Raw genomic sequence first — 18,801 nt, 5'->3', positions numbered from 1 at the left:
AAACCAAATGTACTCTGATCCCTATATTTTGCTTTATTTTCTAGGGTTTGCCTCACATAAAGAAGAAGTTGCAGAATCAGCCAGATCTAAGGTGAGGAATGGGGAATGGTGGTTTTATTATGAACTGGTGACCAAGGGGACATCAGAAAACATAGTCCCGGCAAGTTCATCTAAACAATACCAGGAACAAAAACACAATTAAGAGACCTAAAGAATTTTGATTCCTTAATTTCATTTATACTAGACATGAAAGGGAAAGAGGCCAGGAAAGGAAGGGGAAGAAGAGGAGGGGAGTGAATTCCCCAAGGCTAAAAGGATCTCAGTAAAGAGACATATACTGAGCACAAATTCTCAAAGAACACAGAAAAACATGGTAAAGAGCAGAAAATATATAATTATATACCTCATCATTCACAAATCAGAATGAGAAAACCAGTACAAGGTTCCAGGAGGAAGGAGGAATAGACTGTGAGATCACTAAAGACACGAGGGTTTCACTGTTAAGAGTCTGGAGTTCTGTGCAACGTATGTCTAGTGGAAGGTGCTGCTTGCCTCCACAGCTGGACAGACCCTGGCGTTAATGGGTCAGAGACACTGGGCAAAGCACGTTACGTTTCTCAGCTTTAGCACCATCACCAGCAGCAAGCACAGGCAGAATCATAACACCAGGGCTGCAGGTCGCAGAAGGGAAGAGCAGGAGATGTCTGGGTAGCACAGAGGTACAGGTCTGTGAAGCAGAGCTGAAAGGCTTCCTCACCTCTTATAAAGCCACACAGATGGCGACCCTGTCCCAACTGAGAGAGTGGTATTAATGTCAATTACTTATATTAGTCATTTCTCAAAAAAAACCACCCCCAAAACAGTGTGTGTGTGTGTGTGTGTGTGTGTGTGTGTGTGTGTGTGTGTGTATGTGTATTTTACACACACATGTGCCTAGTTTTCTACAAGGAGCTGGGAACCCAAACTCAGGTCTCCATGCTTGCACAGCAAATAACACTTACCCATTAAGCCATCCCTTTACCTTCAACTTTGTATTTTTGAGCCATAATTATTAGCAAGGAACAGATATTACATGCTAGTAAAAAACACATATTAAAAGAATAGAATAACATTAATGTGTTCTTTGCAAAATAGTTAGAAGTAAAAACAAACAAAAAGCCCTTCATTTTAATTCTTTGTAATATGACTTTAAATTATTGTACAATATTACACCTATAATATGAATATAAAGACTTATTTAACAAAGAGTAATGAGATCAAAAACAATTTACAGTGTTCTATGATTTCAGGCCATGTTAAAAAGGTATGAAAACATTTAAAACTATAGAAAATGGGCTAGTTCCAGACAGATGCAAATGGTCTTGAGTTCAGCTCTTCCAGGCCTCCTACTTTAAGCTGGAAAGCTGCAATTATTTGCAGGAACACTGTCCAGGTACTTAAACTTAATAATGCAAGATTCACTCATTCATATACCTAAGAACTGTGTGAGTGTGGGCACCCGGCAGGGTGTGGCTCACCTTGGCCTGGGGAGTCCAGAGGTTTGCCACTCTACCAATAAGTGAATGACTTCATCTTAAATAATTGCCTGGAGCACCAGGTGAAGATTCAGTATTACTAAATAGAATTATTTAGAAAAAGTCCCAAGATCAGTCCATAAATATTGTAAGAAACACTTTTATACCCCACAGAGTCATCTGCGTATGGTGAATTACCTTACTGCTGCTCCTTTTATTAACTTTGAAAAATCCCAGAAATTTTTTCTTCTCTTTATCTGTCTCATCATTGCCAAGCGATGATTTCCTGAACACTTCTGGAGGGGAAAAAAAAAAGTTGTATTCTTCAGCATTTGAAATGTGAGATTAAGTACTTCACTTGTTAAAACCTTAACCGAATCCTTTAATCTGTTAGTTCTAAGAAGAAAATCATCATGATTTCATTCAAAGCCTTCGGCGCTACCTCAAAGCCCTCTGGCCCACAGGAAATCACATGAAGTCCTTACATAGGTTTTTAGGGACTAAAGCAGCATTTTCTCTGAGAGTGGCTTTGTCCTTGTGGAGCTGAAAAGCAGCAAATCAATGGAGGTTCAATAGTGATGCCTTTCAAGAGACGGCTAATGCAAACTGTCGTTTTACATCTGCTAGCAACTCCATTAAAAAAAATAGGTGATGTATTTTCCTTTTTTCTTTTATTGAAAATAGACAATTTTATTTTTTTAATTAAGAAATTTTCTACAAACAAAAAATTAAAAATAGGTGAAGTCAACTTTATAATTTTATCTAATCAAAAATAATTAACATATTATAAATTTACCAAGGTTAATATGAATGTGACTGATCTTTTACACTTGCCTTGGAACTGACAGTATTTCTCCATTTGGACTGACTACTTAAGCTCTAAGGGCAAGAGATGGTCTGGTGCTGCTCAATTAAATAGTATTACTGCAAGGGCTGAGGCATTTGTAAAAAACAGTCTGCCTTATGAGCTATAAGTAAGGTTAAAGAAATGCTAAATAATCATGAACTCCCCTGTTCTTTCCTAGAACATGGGGAACAGTGGAAGAGATTTGGGTACTATTGAAACCAGATCTCCAGGGGTACTGGTCATCATTTTTTTCCCATAATCTTTCTTATATTTTTAATTAAAATTTTGATTTATTTTATTTTACACATATGAGTGTTTCCCTATAATGTATGCCTGTGTACTACATTCATGCCTGGTGCCCACAAAAGTCCAAAGAGGACATCAAGTCCCCTCAACTGGAGTTCCAGATGTTTGGGAGCAGCCATATAAGTTCTGGGAACCAAACCCAGGTCCTCTGAAAGAGCAGTAAGTGCTCATAACCACTGAGCTGTCTTCTCTCCAATCACAGAATATTTCCTTTTTAAATTACATTCTCCTATTTGCCTATTCTGGGCTTTTACTATTCATTCACTCTGCCCTTCTCTTCCAACACTTAAAGGTATGAAAGAGCTGAGGAAAACAAAAACAAAACAAAACAGGTGTTTGTAAAGGGAAGAAAGATCAACTTTCCCAGACCAAATTGCAGGATGGCCAGACCTCAGGACCACTGATGGAAATACTTCCTTGTGGGATTTGACAAACTGCCATGAGTATATCAACCCAAATACAGTAAACACCCATTAATGTTTGTGTCTAATGACGTGTGGATTCATTGTCTATGTTGAAGAAGAACATAAAAGTCAATGCATTTTAAAAATTCATAATGAAATAATACTGTCTATTCAACAAAGCCAAACCCAGGCCCTGTGGTTCTTAAACCATCCTGCAGGAAGCAGGGCCTTTGTCCTGTTTGGGCAGGCCAGGGCGCTTAATGACATGCAAAGGGCTTAGCTAAGGAGATTAGCAGGCTCTGCATCACACAGCAACCAAACCAGAGGACTTGCTCACATGATGTAGTTGTACAGATACACATGCACACACATAATTATATGTTAGTCACTTCAAAAATCCTCACTCAGTGTAGAATTAGGAAGAATAAAATATCTTACAGCACAAAATAATACCATATTCAAATGATGGCATGCATTAGCATGTGTATTTCTAATTTCTAATTGGTTTTACAATTGAATGGCATATGACAAGGATATATCAAAATTGGTAACACTGCAGAACCCCATAGACAAACAAGAAAGAAAATATGTTGCTATCCCACAGGCCCAACTATAGTACCCATGAAAAGGATAGATTGAAACAGAAAACTCAAAGCAAGCTAAATCTTTTGTTTCTCTCCCTGAATAGACAGTGACTGTTCAGAGGCTTGAGAGCACCCTATGAAGAAGGGTTATGTATGACCCTGGCATCAGAACCCTAGTGTTGGGAGAGGTGGCTTCTCACGCCACTGTCTAACAACTGCGTGGTACAGGAGGGCCTCAAACTGACGGCATGTTTCTAAAGGCTTGACCTATGGATCGATAAGAGGTTCCTGATACTAGACAAACACTGTAAGGGGAGAGAGCTGAGCAACAGAGAGATCTCTACACTGGCCTCAGTCTCCACAGACAGCTTGCTCTCCCACGAGGGCAGTGAGCTGTGAACACACAGATCTCCCCGGAGAGTATGTGCTCTAAGAATTGGAATCACAGCTCCAAATGGATGACCATACATGTGAACAGTGCACTTATTTTCGAGGCTCACATTTAATCTCCAAGAAAGCACTTTCCATGTGGACATATTAAAGTGATGGAGACAAGGATAAAGGTGCGTTGAGTGGCACAAGGGGAGGAGAACGTGAAAACATCGCTGGATCTAGTCCAGAGCACCTGTTTGTCTAGATGGGAGAAGTGGAAACTTGGCAGTTCCGTGACCAGAAAAAGGCCACTGAACAAGTCCCCGGAAGAGAGAATAGGGGGGAGTTCCCACATGGTCCGTGAGGGCATTCTCATCATAGGCTGTCTCTAAGGTACAGACACAAGGCAGTAAAGGAAGAGGCAGTAAGTGTACTTCTCCCCAGCCCGGGTCTGCCTGAATCCCGAAGTAAAATCTCCCAGAATGGCTAAAGCCTTCACGTGTCATGAGTGTCCTGTTCAGAACAATGGTATTCCTTAAAGAGAACGCTTGTGTGTGAATTTCTGTTGTTGAGGAGACAGGTCAGCTATGGGTTGGCAAACAGGACACTCAGCCCCAGCACTCAGATGCTCCATCACATCACTGGGCTCCATGCAAATGCTGCATTTTCTTTCATTAAGTGTGTTTTAAACATAAATTGGCACTTATTATCTTATAATCAATACTTTAGCAAAAATGATAAACTTCCTGCCGAAAACAGAAACTCATCAAAATATTAACTTTTAGTATATGTGTTCATATGGGTGTGTGTATGTCCTAAGCGGCTCATTAAAACCGTAATTCATATGTGTTTATGTCTGTATGTATATGCTTATGCAAATATGCACAAATACACGCATGCAAATATGTGTACCTCCGTGTTCACATATATGTGAATGTACATGTAAATACACAGAGACTTTCTAAATAAGTGCCAAATTTGAACCACCCCTTTGCACACCTATATTACTAGGATATATAGGGTTCAATTTCAATCCCACACTGGTGCATACTCTGCAGCATGTGGGCTAGACCTGGGCAGGAAGCACAAACCAAAGATCCACAGACAAGAGGAGGCAAAGGGGCCTGGTGTCATTTCAGTACAGATCACTTTCACCTGAAGTCCTGGGCCACAGACTTCCCTGTCCTCAACAGTCGCAGCCATTTCTATGGGTTAAAGCCACACAACAAATTTTCACACAGGTACATTCTTGTCTAGAACAACTGGGGAACTGAAAACTTAAACCACAACCTCCTGTCAACCCAGCAAGCCCCCTCCCTTCCCTGGGGTGCCTCAAGCCAAACTCAGCTCCTTTAGGGTCTGACATACATATGGCCTCCGTGCACCCTCCCATCTGGAGCCATGCAGAGTGCAGCCTGGGAGCTCACTCACTGTTACCTTGACAGCTCAGAGAAGGCTCAGACTGCGTTTTGGTCAGAGGAACTGGAAAAGGCAGGCAAGGAGAGAATGAGAACAGCTTGGAGGTCTGCCGCAGCCCCGACCAAAGCTCTAACTCCTCCTCGGCCTCAAGTGTGGGTTACAACACTCACAAAAGCGACAAGGGTCAATGTAGAGCTGGCCTGTATCCCCAAGCCTGGACTCCCGGCCCCAGCACAGGCTGCTAGGCCTGCAGTGAGCACAGGGGGCAGCAGAGCCTTGGGATTCTTCAAGCATCCATCAGAGCCCAGACAGCTGAGGCATCAGCCAGCAGCCTTAAACTCCTGCGGGGCTCTCTCCCCTTTCTCTGGCAGGCAGCCAGCAGCCACAGGACCAGGGAAAAATCTCCCCACCCTCTTGCAAAGGCTCCCCACCCACACCCTAGCAGCTCTGCTGGTCAGCTTCCAAAGAGAGAAGGGTCCTCAAGGACAGCCTCTGGAAAAACGTTCCTTTCTTCTTAGATGTCGGGTGGTTAGCAGGATGAGATGGAGGCATGTGGCAGGGTGGTAACCAGGGACAGCAAAACAGGCCTGGTCTAAGTGAAAGGCACACAGGTGGCCTTGGGCTGGGAGGTCTCCCCACCACGGGGTTGGGAGATAGATTGCCATGGCAGAGAGTGGGCTACTCTGGGTCTTTGGAGTTTCAGTCAAGAGTGGAAAGGCTAATTGGCTGTCTCTCATGTTCTGAAGATCCCCATGGCCGTAGATTACATGAGCTGTGCTAAGTGTCCTGGTCCTGCTGAGGCTTCAGCTTCCATGTCTCTGATACCTCAGTGGGACTTCTCCTTAACAGAGAGGCAGGCTGGTATGACTTCTCCAGGAAGCAGCTTGGCCTCTGCTCTTTAAGATATATCCAAGTGAGTGTGTAACAGAAGCCTAGGTGTGCAAGCCTTTTTACTCTTGGATCCCTAAACACAGAACAGTTTTTCTTGTTCTTTCCTTTTCTTTCTTCTTTTTATTAGGAGAGATTTTCTTTTCCTTTTGTATTACGAGAAGACCCCCCCCACACACACACACACAAATCCCATAATCCAAATTTAAATGTAACCAAGCAAACATACTCTCAGCAACCGGGTCTGTGCTGCTGACACTGGGAGCACTACTGTCTGTGCTTTAAAAAGATTCTGGTTGGGAGATCACGCCTGAGGTCCCAAGTTCAACCTCAAGAACCACGAATATCAGCAGCAATAAACTTGACTATGATCTAAGCCTCAGAGCACCTTTTCCAGGAGACTAACTACTCCATGTGCCTTACACTACCTGGAACTAGAACCCTTTCTTCCACGTCAATCAGGAGGATGAGCCCAGAATCCCCAGAGAAGGGGTGGGTTGAGAGGAGCCAAAGTATGGATTGGACCCCTAGAAAACCACTGTGTTTACAATATGTTTGCTAATAAGGAAAACCATATTTTTATTAGAATAAATTATCTTAAAAGCTGTATTTGAAAGACTATAGAAGCACAGATAAAAGACCATCTGCATGTTTTTACAAGTCCAGGCTATCTGAAGAATAAATAACATGGGCAGCAGCAGTGTTATTTGGACCAGTTTTGTGAAGAGTTCCCAGCAGGTAATCACAGCTGCTCTGACTTCATGATGGTGGCATCTATGCCTTGACCAAGGGCAGAGTTCCACAGCACATTTGAAAGTCCATCTTAAAACCAAAATGCCAAGGACTATAAATTATACTTTTGCCTGAGAGTCATTTAACTAAAACTTCAAATTGTTATGTCAATTGGAAAATTCTGATTGCATAATATATTTCTCTGTACCAACCTTACACAGGGGCTGCCACTCATCTATGGCACTAATGATGGTGCCACATTCACATCACAGGTGCAGCATAGGCAATAAACTAGTGTGAAGTTTGTCTGCAGGACTGATCACAGGGACCAGAATTGGTTGATGTCAGAAGATAGTCAATGTTCTTCTGGCAGGTGAACTTAGACACGAACAGTGGCTAAAGCCTGGGAGCCATGACAGCTGAACCAGAATTCAAGCAATGCTGTAAGTGCTCTCTGAGCAGGAATAGCAAAAGGTGGACCCTCTCTCCTCACCATTTCTTCTTATTTGCTATTTCTTGTCAGAGCTTGAAGGAAGACGGAGGCCAAAGCCACCGTCTTGCAGAGGTGTGAAGAAGGAGACACACTTAGCAGACAGGCCAAACTCTTCTTTTGCCTACTTCACCACTGGACAAAAACCCAGGTGCCTGAAGCTCCCCACACCCATGTCTAGGTAGTGCTACTGACAGAGGCAAGCAGAGAATACAGGTCTTGTGTGCAGACCTCATGTCCGAGTCACTATGCGCCAGGGTATGTACAACACGGCAAGCCTCACCTCTTCTATTGTCCCATGCATACAGCTCCTTTATCCCCAGTTCATTCAGGGACTTGGACAGCTCCAGCTCCTCCCCAGCAACATTGTCCCTGAGCAGAACCACGTGATCCGGGTTGACCTCACACTTTGCACAGATGACTGGCAGAATATTCTGCAGAGGCACCTCAGGGCTCACACGCACGACAGCTTTCTGCGTTCTTAGGTAATTCACGACCAGGCGCACGGATTTCTGCAAGAACACACCAGACACAAGAATTCTATGAACATGTCTTCCTGGTATTGCTTTAATTTATGTTTTAATTCTAAAATTGAGTATGGCTCTGGTCATTCTTCCACAAAGTTGGTGGGTCCAGGAGAAAAAAAAACATAATGAATACTGAAAAATAAATATATAGAATATTAGATGTTTGTTAGGATCCCTCTTATAATTAGCAACTACTAAACAACAGGGAGAAATTGACATAAGTGAGGCATCTAAATTTAAATCCTGCACGTGTACAGCTTTTCGCAGATTCTGGCTAGACTCGGGCACAAATCATTTATATATTTCTTCTAAGGGAAAACTCTCTGTAAATGGTATGAATAGTTTTAAGAATAAGTCTCACAAAACAAAAATGCTTGCTTTAGAAGTCAAAATATCCATATAGATGTGAATATATATAAGTTTATATATATAAATGCATTATATATACTCTAAGTACATATAAGGTATGTGCAGACATATGTGTACATATAGATACATACATATTTATATATGTATGTACATATGCACTATATATAGTTATACTAAGCCAGAAATATATTTAATCTTTTTCAAATACCTAATTCTCAGAAAGAAAAACAGTTTCTCTAAATTGGCTGACTGTAAGTACCTACAGTGACACTAAGTGGCCCATCAAAAACTTAGAGGAGTCCAAGCTTCATGCAGACTACTTTAGTTCATGCTCACTGCTTTAGTTCATGCTCATTGCTCTCCACATGGTACAAAGACCTTGCAAAGGTCAAGGTAGCATGTGTGAAGAGTGAAAAGTGGAGGTCATGGTCCTCTTAAACTCTGAGTGGCAGCCTTAGTGGACTTAATGAACTGGAATTTAGGAGGAATATGGGGCATTGCTCCAGCTTAGGATTCTCCAAGAGGAACCATGCACATAACTTGGGCTTAACTCTCAATGGAGCCTAGGCAGTTAAGAAAAGGCACAGGCTCTGAACAGGTCCCTTTTCTATGAAATACTGCTTTTGTTTGAAGTATAATTGAGATTCTCTCACAGACTTAGTATGAAAAGTTACCAATTAAATGTTACTAATCACTGAAAACTAGAAATTAACAGGAGACAAATTACTGGCCTAAATGCCAATTTTGAAAGCAAGAAAAGTGAGCATATCTTCCAAGAATCTGATCCAGGCAGTACTGACTTAACTAGAGCCTGAAGACCATCCTTAAAAACATATTACAAAGCTGTAAGAAATTGGGAGTAAAGCCGGGCAGTGGTGGCGCACGCCTTTAATCCCAGCACTCGGGAGGCAGAGCCAGGCGGATCTCTGTGAGTTCGAGGCCAGCCTGGGCTACCAAGTGAGCTCCAGGAAAGGCGCAAAGCTACACAGAGAAACCCTGTCTCAAAAAAAAAAAAAAAAAGAAAAGAAAAGAAAAAAGAAATTGGGAGTAAGCTGGGTGTGGTGGCATACGCCTGCTGTGGGATGGTCTGTATGTCAAATGTGTTGCTCTGATTGGTTAATAAATAAAATACTGATTGGCCAGTAGCCAGGCAGGAAGTATAGGTGGGACAAGGAGAGAGGAGAATTCTGGGAAGTGGAAGGCTGAGTCACAGAGACACTGCCAGCCGCCACCATGAGAAGATGTTAAGATATCAGTAAGCCATGAGCCACATGGCAACTTATAGATGAATAGAAATGGGTTAATTTAAGATATAAGAACAGATAGCAAGAAGCCTGAGCCATTAGGCCAAACAGTTTAAGTAATATAAATCTCTATGTGTTTACTTGGTTGGGTCTGAGCAGCTGTGGGACTGGTGGGTGAGAAAGATTTGTCCTGACTGTGGGTCAAGCAGGACCAGGAAAACTCTAGCTATACACACACACACACACACACACACACACACACACACACACACACACACACACACACACACACCTTTAGTCCCAGCACCCAGGAGGCAGAGGTAGGCAGATCTCTGTGAGTTCAAGGCCAGCCTGATCTATACAATGAGTTCCAGGACAGCCAGGGCTACACAAGGAAACCCTGTCTCAGGGAAAAAAAAAAAAGAAAGAAAAAAAAGAATTGGGAATTAATTTTACTTGATAATTTATGACTGCAATATAATAGCAACTAAGATATTCCCCGAATGCAACAGTCTAAATATTTAAATTAAAAAATTTAAATAATATATTTTAATCATAATCTCTCTCCTTTCCCAGCTCCTACCAGGTCCTATCCACTTCCTAATTTCATATACCTGCCCCATCCCCCTCTCTCAGAACCAAAAGAAAACAAATAGCAAAGATAAAAAATTAAAATAAAAATTTCCAAAGGGCCAATCTCTCTTCTCTCTCTCTCTCTCTCTCTCTCTCTCTCTCTCTCTCTCTCTCTCTCTCTCTCTCTCTCTCTCTCTCAGACAGCAAATTCTTTTATGGAGCTCTGACTCCTAGGGCCGAAAGAAATCTAGAAATGTGTGTGTCAAGAAAGCAGTCACCAGTTAAGTAAAATTGAGAAATCAATTTCTTGATCACACAGCTACATTTCAAGTGCTCAGATGTGACATAGGACCTGTGACTATCATGCTGGAAAATGCAGATTTAGGAACACTTCCATCTTCAAGGTGGTTCTGATGGACACTTTGTCCCATAACAGTTCCACTTGTATAATATAGAAAGGGTCAGTATTACAACAATAAACATTATAAATTTGGAAAGTCCTTATTTCCTGTTGCAAATCTCATTAGTACCTACCTTCACTTGGCATAGAAGACGAAACCTCAATACAGCACTGTGTGTTAGGTACTCAAACAAAGAGCAAGCCTGACCTCGACAGCACTCCTGCACACTCACACACAAATCTGTATCTCTGTATATTCTCGGACAACACACAGGTACCACTGACCTCAGGCACCTTGGGTAGGCCAGGCTTAAGTTTCTCTTCAGATACTTTTTCTTTCAGAAGTACAGTGTGTATATTCAAGGACCCAATCAAAGTATTTGGCTTAAAACTCAAGGGCTGTTGGGTCTCAGAAGACCAGATCTCCAGGACATGATGAGAAGGATTCAGGTGGTTCTGAAGGCAGAGGTCAACCAGAAGGTCCATCATAGCATGGCTGAAAAGGAGAAGACAAATCATGGTTATCAAGACTGTCTGCAGGCTCCCTTTGGTCTAGCTGAGTGAGGCAGAGCAAACGGACATGTGGATGCATGAAAAAGCCTAGAGAAGAAAAGAAGAGGAGGAGGAGGAAGATGAAGACAATGACGACAAAAACAATGTAAAAACTAAGTTCTTATCCATGATTGTATGATGGCAAATTAACAGTTTCAATGCTACCAACATTACTAAAAAACAAAAACAAAAACAAAAACTATTTTAACAGCCCCTCAAAATCATAATAGATGAAAGTAAGAATTCCGTTTCTAGTTAAATCCATGGATCTACTAGGTTAGCTATCTAAATTCTATAAGCAAAACTATACAGCCTATGGTTTCATGGCACTGATTTTTCAGTTATTTGTAAATGTAAAGATTAATTCAAAGATTAAATTTTAAGTTGAAAAAATTGAGAGGTACTTTGATGAACAATGAGCCAACAAATTAACAACTGACAGACTCTACCAAGATTGAATCAAAGAAAAATGAGAATCTTGAACATACCAATAACAAATAGAGATTGAATCACCTCACCAAATCAAACCTCACCAAAAAGAAAAATCTAAAACCAAAGGATGCAACAGAAAATTATACCAATTAATTAAATAACACACCAATGTTTTTAACTCATGAATAACAGTAACAAAAGAATAAACATCTCCCAACATCAGCAAACCACAGGCTGCCATACCAAATGAACAGGGATGAAAAAAATCTCCAATAAAATACTAGCATATATAATTCAATAGCACAGCAAAAAGATTATGTTCCATGAATAAATAGGACTTATTTCTAGAATTCAAGCCCAGTTCAATATATAAGGGCAATTCAATAAATAATGTGATATATCATACCATCAAAATTAACCATAAAAACACAAATATACATCTCAATTCATACTAAAAGTATCTTACAAAATTCATCCATTCATGATTTAAAAATCTCTCACCATAATAGATACATAAGAATTTACTGCAATACAATAAAATCACAGAGAGAGAGAGAGAGAGAGAGAGAGAGAGAGAGAGAGAGAGAGAGAGAGAGAGACTGTGTATGGGTTCATTTATTTGAAAAATTTTAAAATAAATAAAGCCTGGTCTCTGAACCCAGAAGAAAACACAAGCCCTTGGTTCCTCCCTCCTTGGCTTGGAGCAAATACAGTATCAAAAGAATCCCCTTAATGCCCTATTTCTCATTCATTTATTTATTCATTTATTACCTAATGAGCATCGAGAATATTTTTGATTGATCCAAAGAAATATTCAAGACTGTCAAGCAATGGTTACCACATCTTCCATCTAAGATGACATTAATAGCATGCGCCAAACAGTACAACAATGATTCTCATGAAGCTGGCACCCTGTTTTCCCTTGGACATTGGGTGGGAGGGACCAGGACACCTTCAGCCTTCACATATACACTAAGGCATGAGCAGGATAAGCCCTGCTGTGACGTCTGATTCTTTCAGCTTGGATACACACTCACCTTTCTCCCAAAACAGAACTTACAGTACAAGGAAAACACACACTGCCATGCACTGTGTACCACAGTAAAGCCTCCTCCACAGAGAAATCTCTTTGAAAAGTACTAAAACAACCCTGCATCTTCTTTGCTAGTATTTTGTTCAGTTTTTTTTTCATCCCTGTTCATTTTGGATGGAAGCCTGTTGTTTGCTGATGTTGTAGTTTCATTTTATATATATATATAATGAAAATAAATCTTTTAAAAAACACTAATTTCCATCCATTGTCTTTCTGGTAGCCTAGGGCTACTTACTGTATATTCATAAGTAGTTCCAGTATGAGCAACAGGAACAGTCATTCTGGGGTTTCTACAAACTATCAGTGTGGGGGCTCAATTTATACCCATGTCTATGGATACTGATTCCAGCTTTGTCTCAACTAAGCCCACTGGGGAATCTATTCCCACCACATAAACATGTGAATATAAACTATCAAAGAACACAAAAAAAGCACACAGCCATTAACTACTACCATCCAAACATTAATGTCTGAAGAACAACCAGAGTCCTTGGAAATATATCTGAAATGCAAAGTGCTGTAAAAGGGAGCATGCAAGGTTTGGGGCTTTCTCCACTAGAGAGAACACATCCTTTTGCCTTAGTAGATGCCAATACATGCAACTCTATGTATTGACAGTGTTTGTCAATTAGGTCGAAGTAAATAACTTGGTGTCCAAATTTCAACTTTCTATATCAAATGACATTCTCTTTGTGATACTGTCCTCCCTCCTTCCAAGTCACCAAGGAAAGGATGTAGATTTCCATAGAGTGCTTCATTCTGAGGAACTGCAATGACGTTTCAACATCTGAGGGTGGGAGCAGTTATCAAAAGCCAATAACCTACCTACTCCAACATATCATTAAGTGGAGGGGGAGGCACAAAAACAAAGCAAAACCTAAAATTCCCAAACATAATAAACTAGACATGCCTCACTATGCATGTTACATTACTAAAGAGCACAGAGTCATTACTAATTCTGCCTTGAGGAGCAAACAGGTTCCCACACCTTCCCGGTGGCTAGAGTCTATACCCAGCTCAGATCAGTTTTTATGGAAAGGTGAGGAGGTCTGGGGGCAGACAGGACTGAGGTCTTAGTAGCTGCTCCACCCTGCCCCAGCTATCTTTCACTGTGAAAGTCCGGTTGGAGCTTTCTCCTGAGGACTGACTTGGCTGTAATGGGAACCTGGGTACAGATAAGAAAACACAGGATGCTGGGTCAATTTACTATGTGTCGTGAGGGGGTTGGCACTTGATTTAAAAAAGGATGCTCACTGGCATGACTTGTGACTTTGCCATCATTTTATATTCATCAAAACCAAGTGTGAGTGGGGCCGTGTCTGTTTGAGTTTGAACCACACCTGTTAAACTGCTACTTGGTGGAGCTCCTCAGGTCTCTAAAAGTTCCTTTGATCCTCCTGGAGAAACCTATCCAGAAAGGGAAAGACGGCTCTTTGCATCGTAGCAATGCCTAAGAATGGACAGAGGTGCTAGTTGCCTCCAGTCCCTGTGTGTTTTTTTTTATGACAGACCCATCAGATCCCAACTTGCCTCCTGTTGCCCATGGACCAAGAACTAATGACTTTATTAGCTGAGTGTTATGTGTAAACCTCCACACGGTCTTAGTAGGTCACTGTGTCACTCTACCACAGAGAATTTTCCAAAGACTGGCAAGGCTGCTTGGCCACTCCTCATCATTCTCACCACCTGCTGAGTCTGGCCTCTCCTCCCGTGAACTCCTAGAGAAGTCCTGGCCCCTGGTCCACAGCTTTCCTGACATCATCCTCTAGTCAGGGACTGGTGTCTTTCCCACAGCAGCATTCAGCCTGCCTCTGTGGAATCCTGGGATCACTACACATGGCCTCTCTGGCCCAGGAAAAGTGCCTGTACTGCCTCGGTTTCCCCACAGTATGAGCATTAGGCTAGAGCCCACCTTAGAGGGTTGTAGCTGAAGTTTTCCTGTGTCTCAGCCTGGTGGCAATTGGGACAAATCTCTCCCACTCATGTCCCCCAAGTAAACATACAGAGACTTATATTATTTAAAAACTGTATGGCCGTGGCAGGCTTCTTGCTATCTGTTCTTATATCTTAAATTAATCCATTTCTATAAATCTATACCTTGCCACGTGGCTCATGACTTACTGGTCTTAACATCTGCTTCTCATCAGGGCGGCTGGCAGAGGCTCTCTGCCTCAGCCTTCCACTTCCCACAATTCTCCTCTCTCCTTGTCCCACCTATACTTCCTGCCTGGCTACTGGCCAATCAGCACTTTATTTATCAATCAATCATCCACAGCACTTCCCCTTTTACTTGGTTGGGTCTGAGTGGCTGAGGGACTGGCGAGTGAGAAAGATTTGTCCTGACCATGGGCCAGGCAGGACCAGGCAGGACCAGGAAAACTCTAGCTACAAAGGGGTGTTGGAGACTTCCATAAATTAATAGCTTTAAGACACTAAACACTGTCAGCCCAGATGCAGACACCACGTCAGTGCTTGCTAAGTTAATGGCAGTTCACTGATCTGTTCCATGTGAACTGCACACTGCTCTGGCAGAGGATTACAATGTATGTGACTAAGTGCCATCCTGCTCTCAGCAAGTGACATCAGACCCTCAAATTGCAAAAGAGTTTCCCCTATCTCCTAAGGAATGAAACTTAGCAATCAGACACTCTCAGAATGTCAAAGGCATAGTGAGGCATGCTAGAAATTCAGGAAGTGCTAGAGATCTGGCCCCCAGGGATGATGCCATAGGAACACTCGAGAATCTGAGTAAAATACACAAATAGCCCTCTGTGCCACTTCTCCACCTAATCACCCATTTAAAATTAAGGCGGAATCACAAGCTTAATAGAAGAACAAAAGTTATAGTAATAAAGGGGGAGTGACCATCTCCCAAAAAGAAGTAAGCTGAGCTGGAGGGCTCACTTGTCTCTTTTAATTTTTTCCTCCCATTACCTTTCATGGCTTTTTTTTATTCAGCTGCTTTGCCCTCTGCTGCCCAATGCCATTTAACATTTATAACACAGATGAAACTGTTTCTGGGCACTTATTATAAACCTAATTATAAATGTGAAAAGTGAGCAGAATTTTTATAAACTTCTTTCTCTTAAAAATATTGCTTTCTGCTAAGCAGTGATGACCTTTAATCCCAGCACTTGGAAGGCAGTTAGGGAGATCTCTGTGAGTTCAAGGCCATCCTGGTCTTCAAAGTGAATTCCAGGATAGTCAGGAAACTCTGTCTTGGAAAAGAAAATTTTTTTTTCATATATATGTATGTATAATATACATATACTGCTTTCTAAAAGTATACAAAGTTTAAAACTTGGTTTTGCCTGAGTCAGCGACTTCAGTAAGAAACTGGTCTTCTGCTTTACATGGCTGTTTTCAGAGTTGTACTAAGGGACTAAACAAGAAATGAAAGGTCTGTGTGGCCGCCACCACTATCCCCACACCGGTGAGCCACTCAGAGGCCAACAGGCCAAAGTCAGAGGGGCCACAAACCAACTGCCCTCCTGGACTGAAGGGAATCTCTCTAGATCATAACCTGCTGTTATACCATACCCTCAGATGGATGGGATAGGTGGAGAAGCACTGGGGACACTCTGTCTGGGTGTCTGGGTGATAAAGACGATGGAGTGAGTACACATAGTACTCCAATCTCCTTCCTCATGTCATCAGGCCAGGAAGGCTGAAACTCACTGTCAGGACAGAGTGCCTGGCCAAGGGCACAACCAAGAACATGCTGTTAGCAGAAGATCTCCTGATGAGGGTGCTATCTGAAACTTTAGGGCTATGGAAACATAGTTTAATGGACCCCACCCACGGTGTTCTGATTCAGCCAAGCTTGGGTGGGGCTGAAAAATCTACACTTTCTCCCCCGCCCCCTGAGTTGAGGACCAAACCCAGGGCCTTGCACTTGCTAAGCAAGCACTCCACCACTGAGCTAAATCCCCAACCCCCAAACCTACACTTCTTACAAGTGCCCTAGTGGTGCCAATGTTACAGGTGTAGGGGCTTACCTTTAGAATGCCATGATACTAAGTATCATAACATGCACACTGGGAACCTATGTTGACTGAATGGTCACTGGGTGCTAGGTACGCAAAGTGCTTTCTGGTATATCCCAGCAGTCTTAAAACAAACTGAGTTTACACACATGGCCAAATCTCAAACTATTCCAACGTGTCCTAGTTTCTGGTATGGACCAAGGCCAGCATGTGGCCCTAAGCTCTGGGTGAGTCATACCACAAGGCCAGTACAAATCCTGAGAGAAAGTCCAGTTTGTCAGGTTCATGTGGCACCAAAGAGGAAAGGCAAGATGTAATCAAGGTCCTTGGCAGACAGTCTGCACTGAGGATCTTTACCAGGGAACATGTGGACAAGACAGCAGTACAGTCAAGAACAAGATAGGAGACCAGAAAAAGGCCCCTAGACAGGGAGGTCTGATGGCCAAAGGCAGGATTTCAGATATGAAGCTGAAATCTCCAACCAGAATCCAGTCTCATGAAAGCCTGGGTCCTGGTTAAACAAATGCTATAGCGAGAACAATGGAGTAAAATTCCAGAGACTTGATCTCCCAAGGCCATGCAGCTGTTGCCTGTCTATAAAAGGTCTAATAATTTGGGTTTAGAGAGAGTTGCAGGTTGCAACTGAACTTTAAAAACAATCTGAAAGCAACGTTGCCTGGAATCTTTGCTCTGAAGAGAAGAGATAAGCTTAAGCTGGGAATCCGGGAGAACCTGGTGCTTATCCTGTTCAGTAGCGATCCCATAGGATGCGGGTTATGGGAGCAAGTGTGGACAGGTTCTGCCCCAAAGGCATCCCTTTTCTGACCACAGTTACTCCTGACATTTTTTAAATCTGTCCTTACTGTTTTTCACCTGTGTCTTAAAGGTCACCTTTCTTCAGAGTCTACAGCAGTGGTTCTCAGCCTTCCTAATGCTGTAACTCTTTAATACAGTTGTGGTGACCTCCAACCATAAATTTCACTACTTCAGAACTCTAATTTTGCTAATGTTATGAATCATAATGTAAATATCTGATATGCAATGTAGTATATCAATAGGTGACCCCTGTGAGAAGGTCATTTGACCCCAAAGGGGTTGAGACCCACAGGTTGAGAACCACTGGTCTATACCATTCTGTGTCCAGCTTATAGAAGAGGCAGGTATCTTCTATACGATCCTCATTGAGAGGTTGTACCGTGGCAGACCTGGACACACCTAATTACCCTTAGAGTAATGAATTCTGGCTTTCTTAAAAATTCATCTAAATTTTACATGCCACTCAATATGTTTATTTTTTCTTGGGTTTGAAGAAAATTAGTGCTCCAAAGCCAGATTTCTTACAATTTGTGTAGGCTAAGGAAAAACCACTGCATGGGCAGGTCCACCTACCTTTCCTCCTCACTCTAGACTCTGTAACGTGGGCCTGCCTGTTTCATAGGTGGGCTGCTCAGCAAATATCCCCCTTTCCCCTGCTGCCTGAGATACCCTCTTCCCAGTGACTCGCATGGGTTTGTCATTTATTATTTATTTTGCTAGATGGATAAATGAACATTTTACTATTTAGTAACCTATCAAGAGCCCACAAAATAATACTTCCCCTGGACTGGAATAGGACCACCATCCAAACAAGGACAATACCTTCTACAAACTATCGGGCTGTGGGTGTGTGAAAACACTCCTTTTTTTTTTTCCGCAGGACAGCAAGCTCTTCGCCATTCAAATGTCAGACCCTCAGTCTTCCTATTTACACAGAAAAGACAATCTCCTTTATTTAAAAGGGAGGGAAAGGGAGGGAGAAAAGGAGGGAGGGAGGGAGGGGAGGATGAAGGGAAAAAGAGGAGGAGGGAGGAAGGAAGGAAGGAAGGGGAAATTGGGTATGGAAACTCCTGTAAATAATGATGTTCTTTAATAGCCTTTCTCATAGGCTTAATAACTAGGAAGTGGAAGTCTTACGCTGCTTTACAAGGCTCGTGACCTGGAATTCCCTGCGCAGGTATAAACTTGTCTACTCTGTGGTGTTTGGGGCACAATGGTTCTTAGGGGCAGAATCAGGACTGAACCCTGGGAGA

At 42.2% G+C, this 18,801-nt stretch overlaps 1 protein-coding gene across 8 annotated transcripts in view; it reads right to left on the bottom strand.

Moving 5' to 3' along the window:
• Cobl (cordon-bleu WH2 repeat protein) overlaps positions 1-18,801 on the bottom strand; it is a 235,058-nt gene that overhangs the window by 133,497 nt on the left and 82,760 nt on the right. For 5 of the 8 annotated variants that reach the window (XM_028882949.2, XM_028882952.2, XM_028882950.2 and 2 more), the window contains exons 3-6: positions 10,955-11,165; positions 7,840-8,068; positions 5,465-5,509; positions 1,713-1,810 (exon numbers count right to left, since the gene is read on the bottom strand). In XM_028882949.2, coding sequence (XP_028738782.1) covers positions 1,713-1,810; positions 5,465-5,509; positions 7,840-8,068; positions 10,955-11,165 — 583 coding nt within the window. The remainder of the gene's footprint in view (positions 1-1,712; positions 1,811-5,464; positions 5,510-7,839; positions 8,069-10,954; positions 11,166-18,801) is intronic. The other 3 variants (XM_028882951.2, XM_028882953.2, XM_028882955.2) reach the window with 1 other exon arrangement.

The sequence above is a fragment of the Peromyscus leucopus genome, chromosome 10 (assembly GCF_004664715.2).
Source record: "Peromyscus leucopus breed LL Stock chromosome 10, UCI_PerLeu_2.1, whole genome shotgun sequence".
Taxonomy (NCBI): Eukaryota; Metazoa; Chordata; class Mammalia; order Rodentia; family Cricetidae; genus Peromyscus; species Peromyscus leucopus.
Note: the sequence above shows the minus strand (reverse complement) of the source record. Positions and strands in the feature narration are given on the sequence as shown.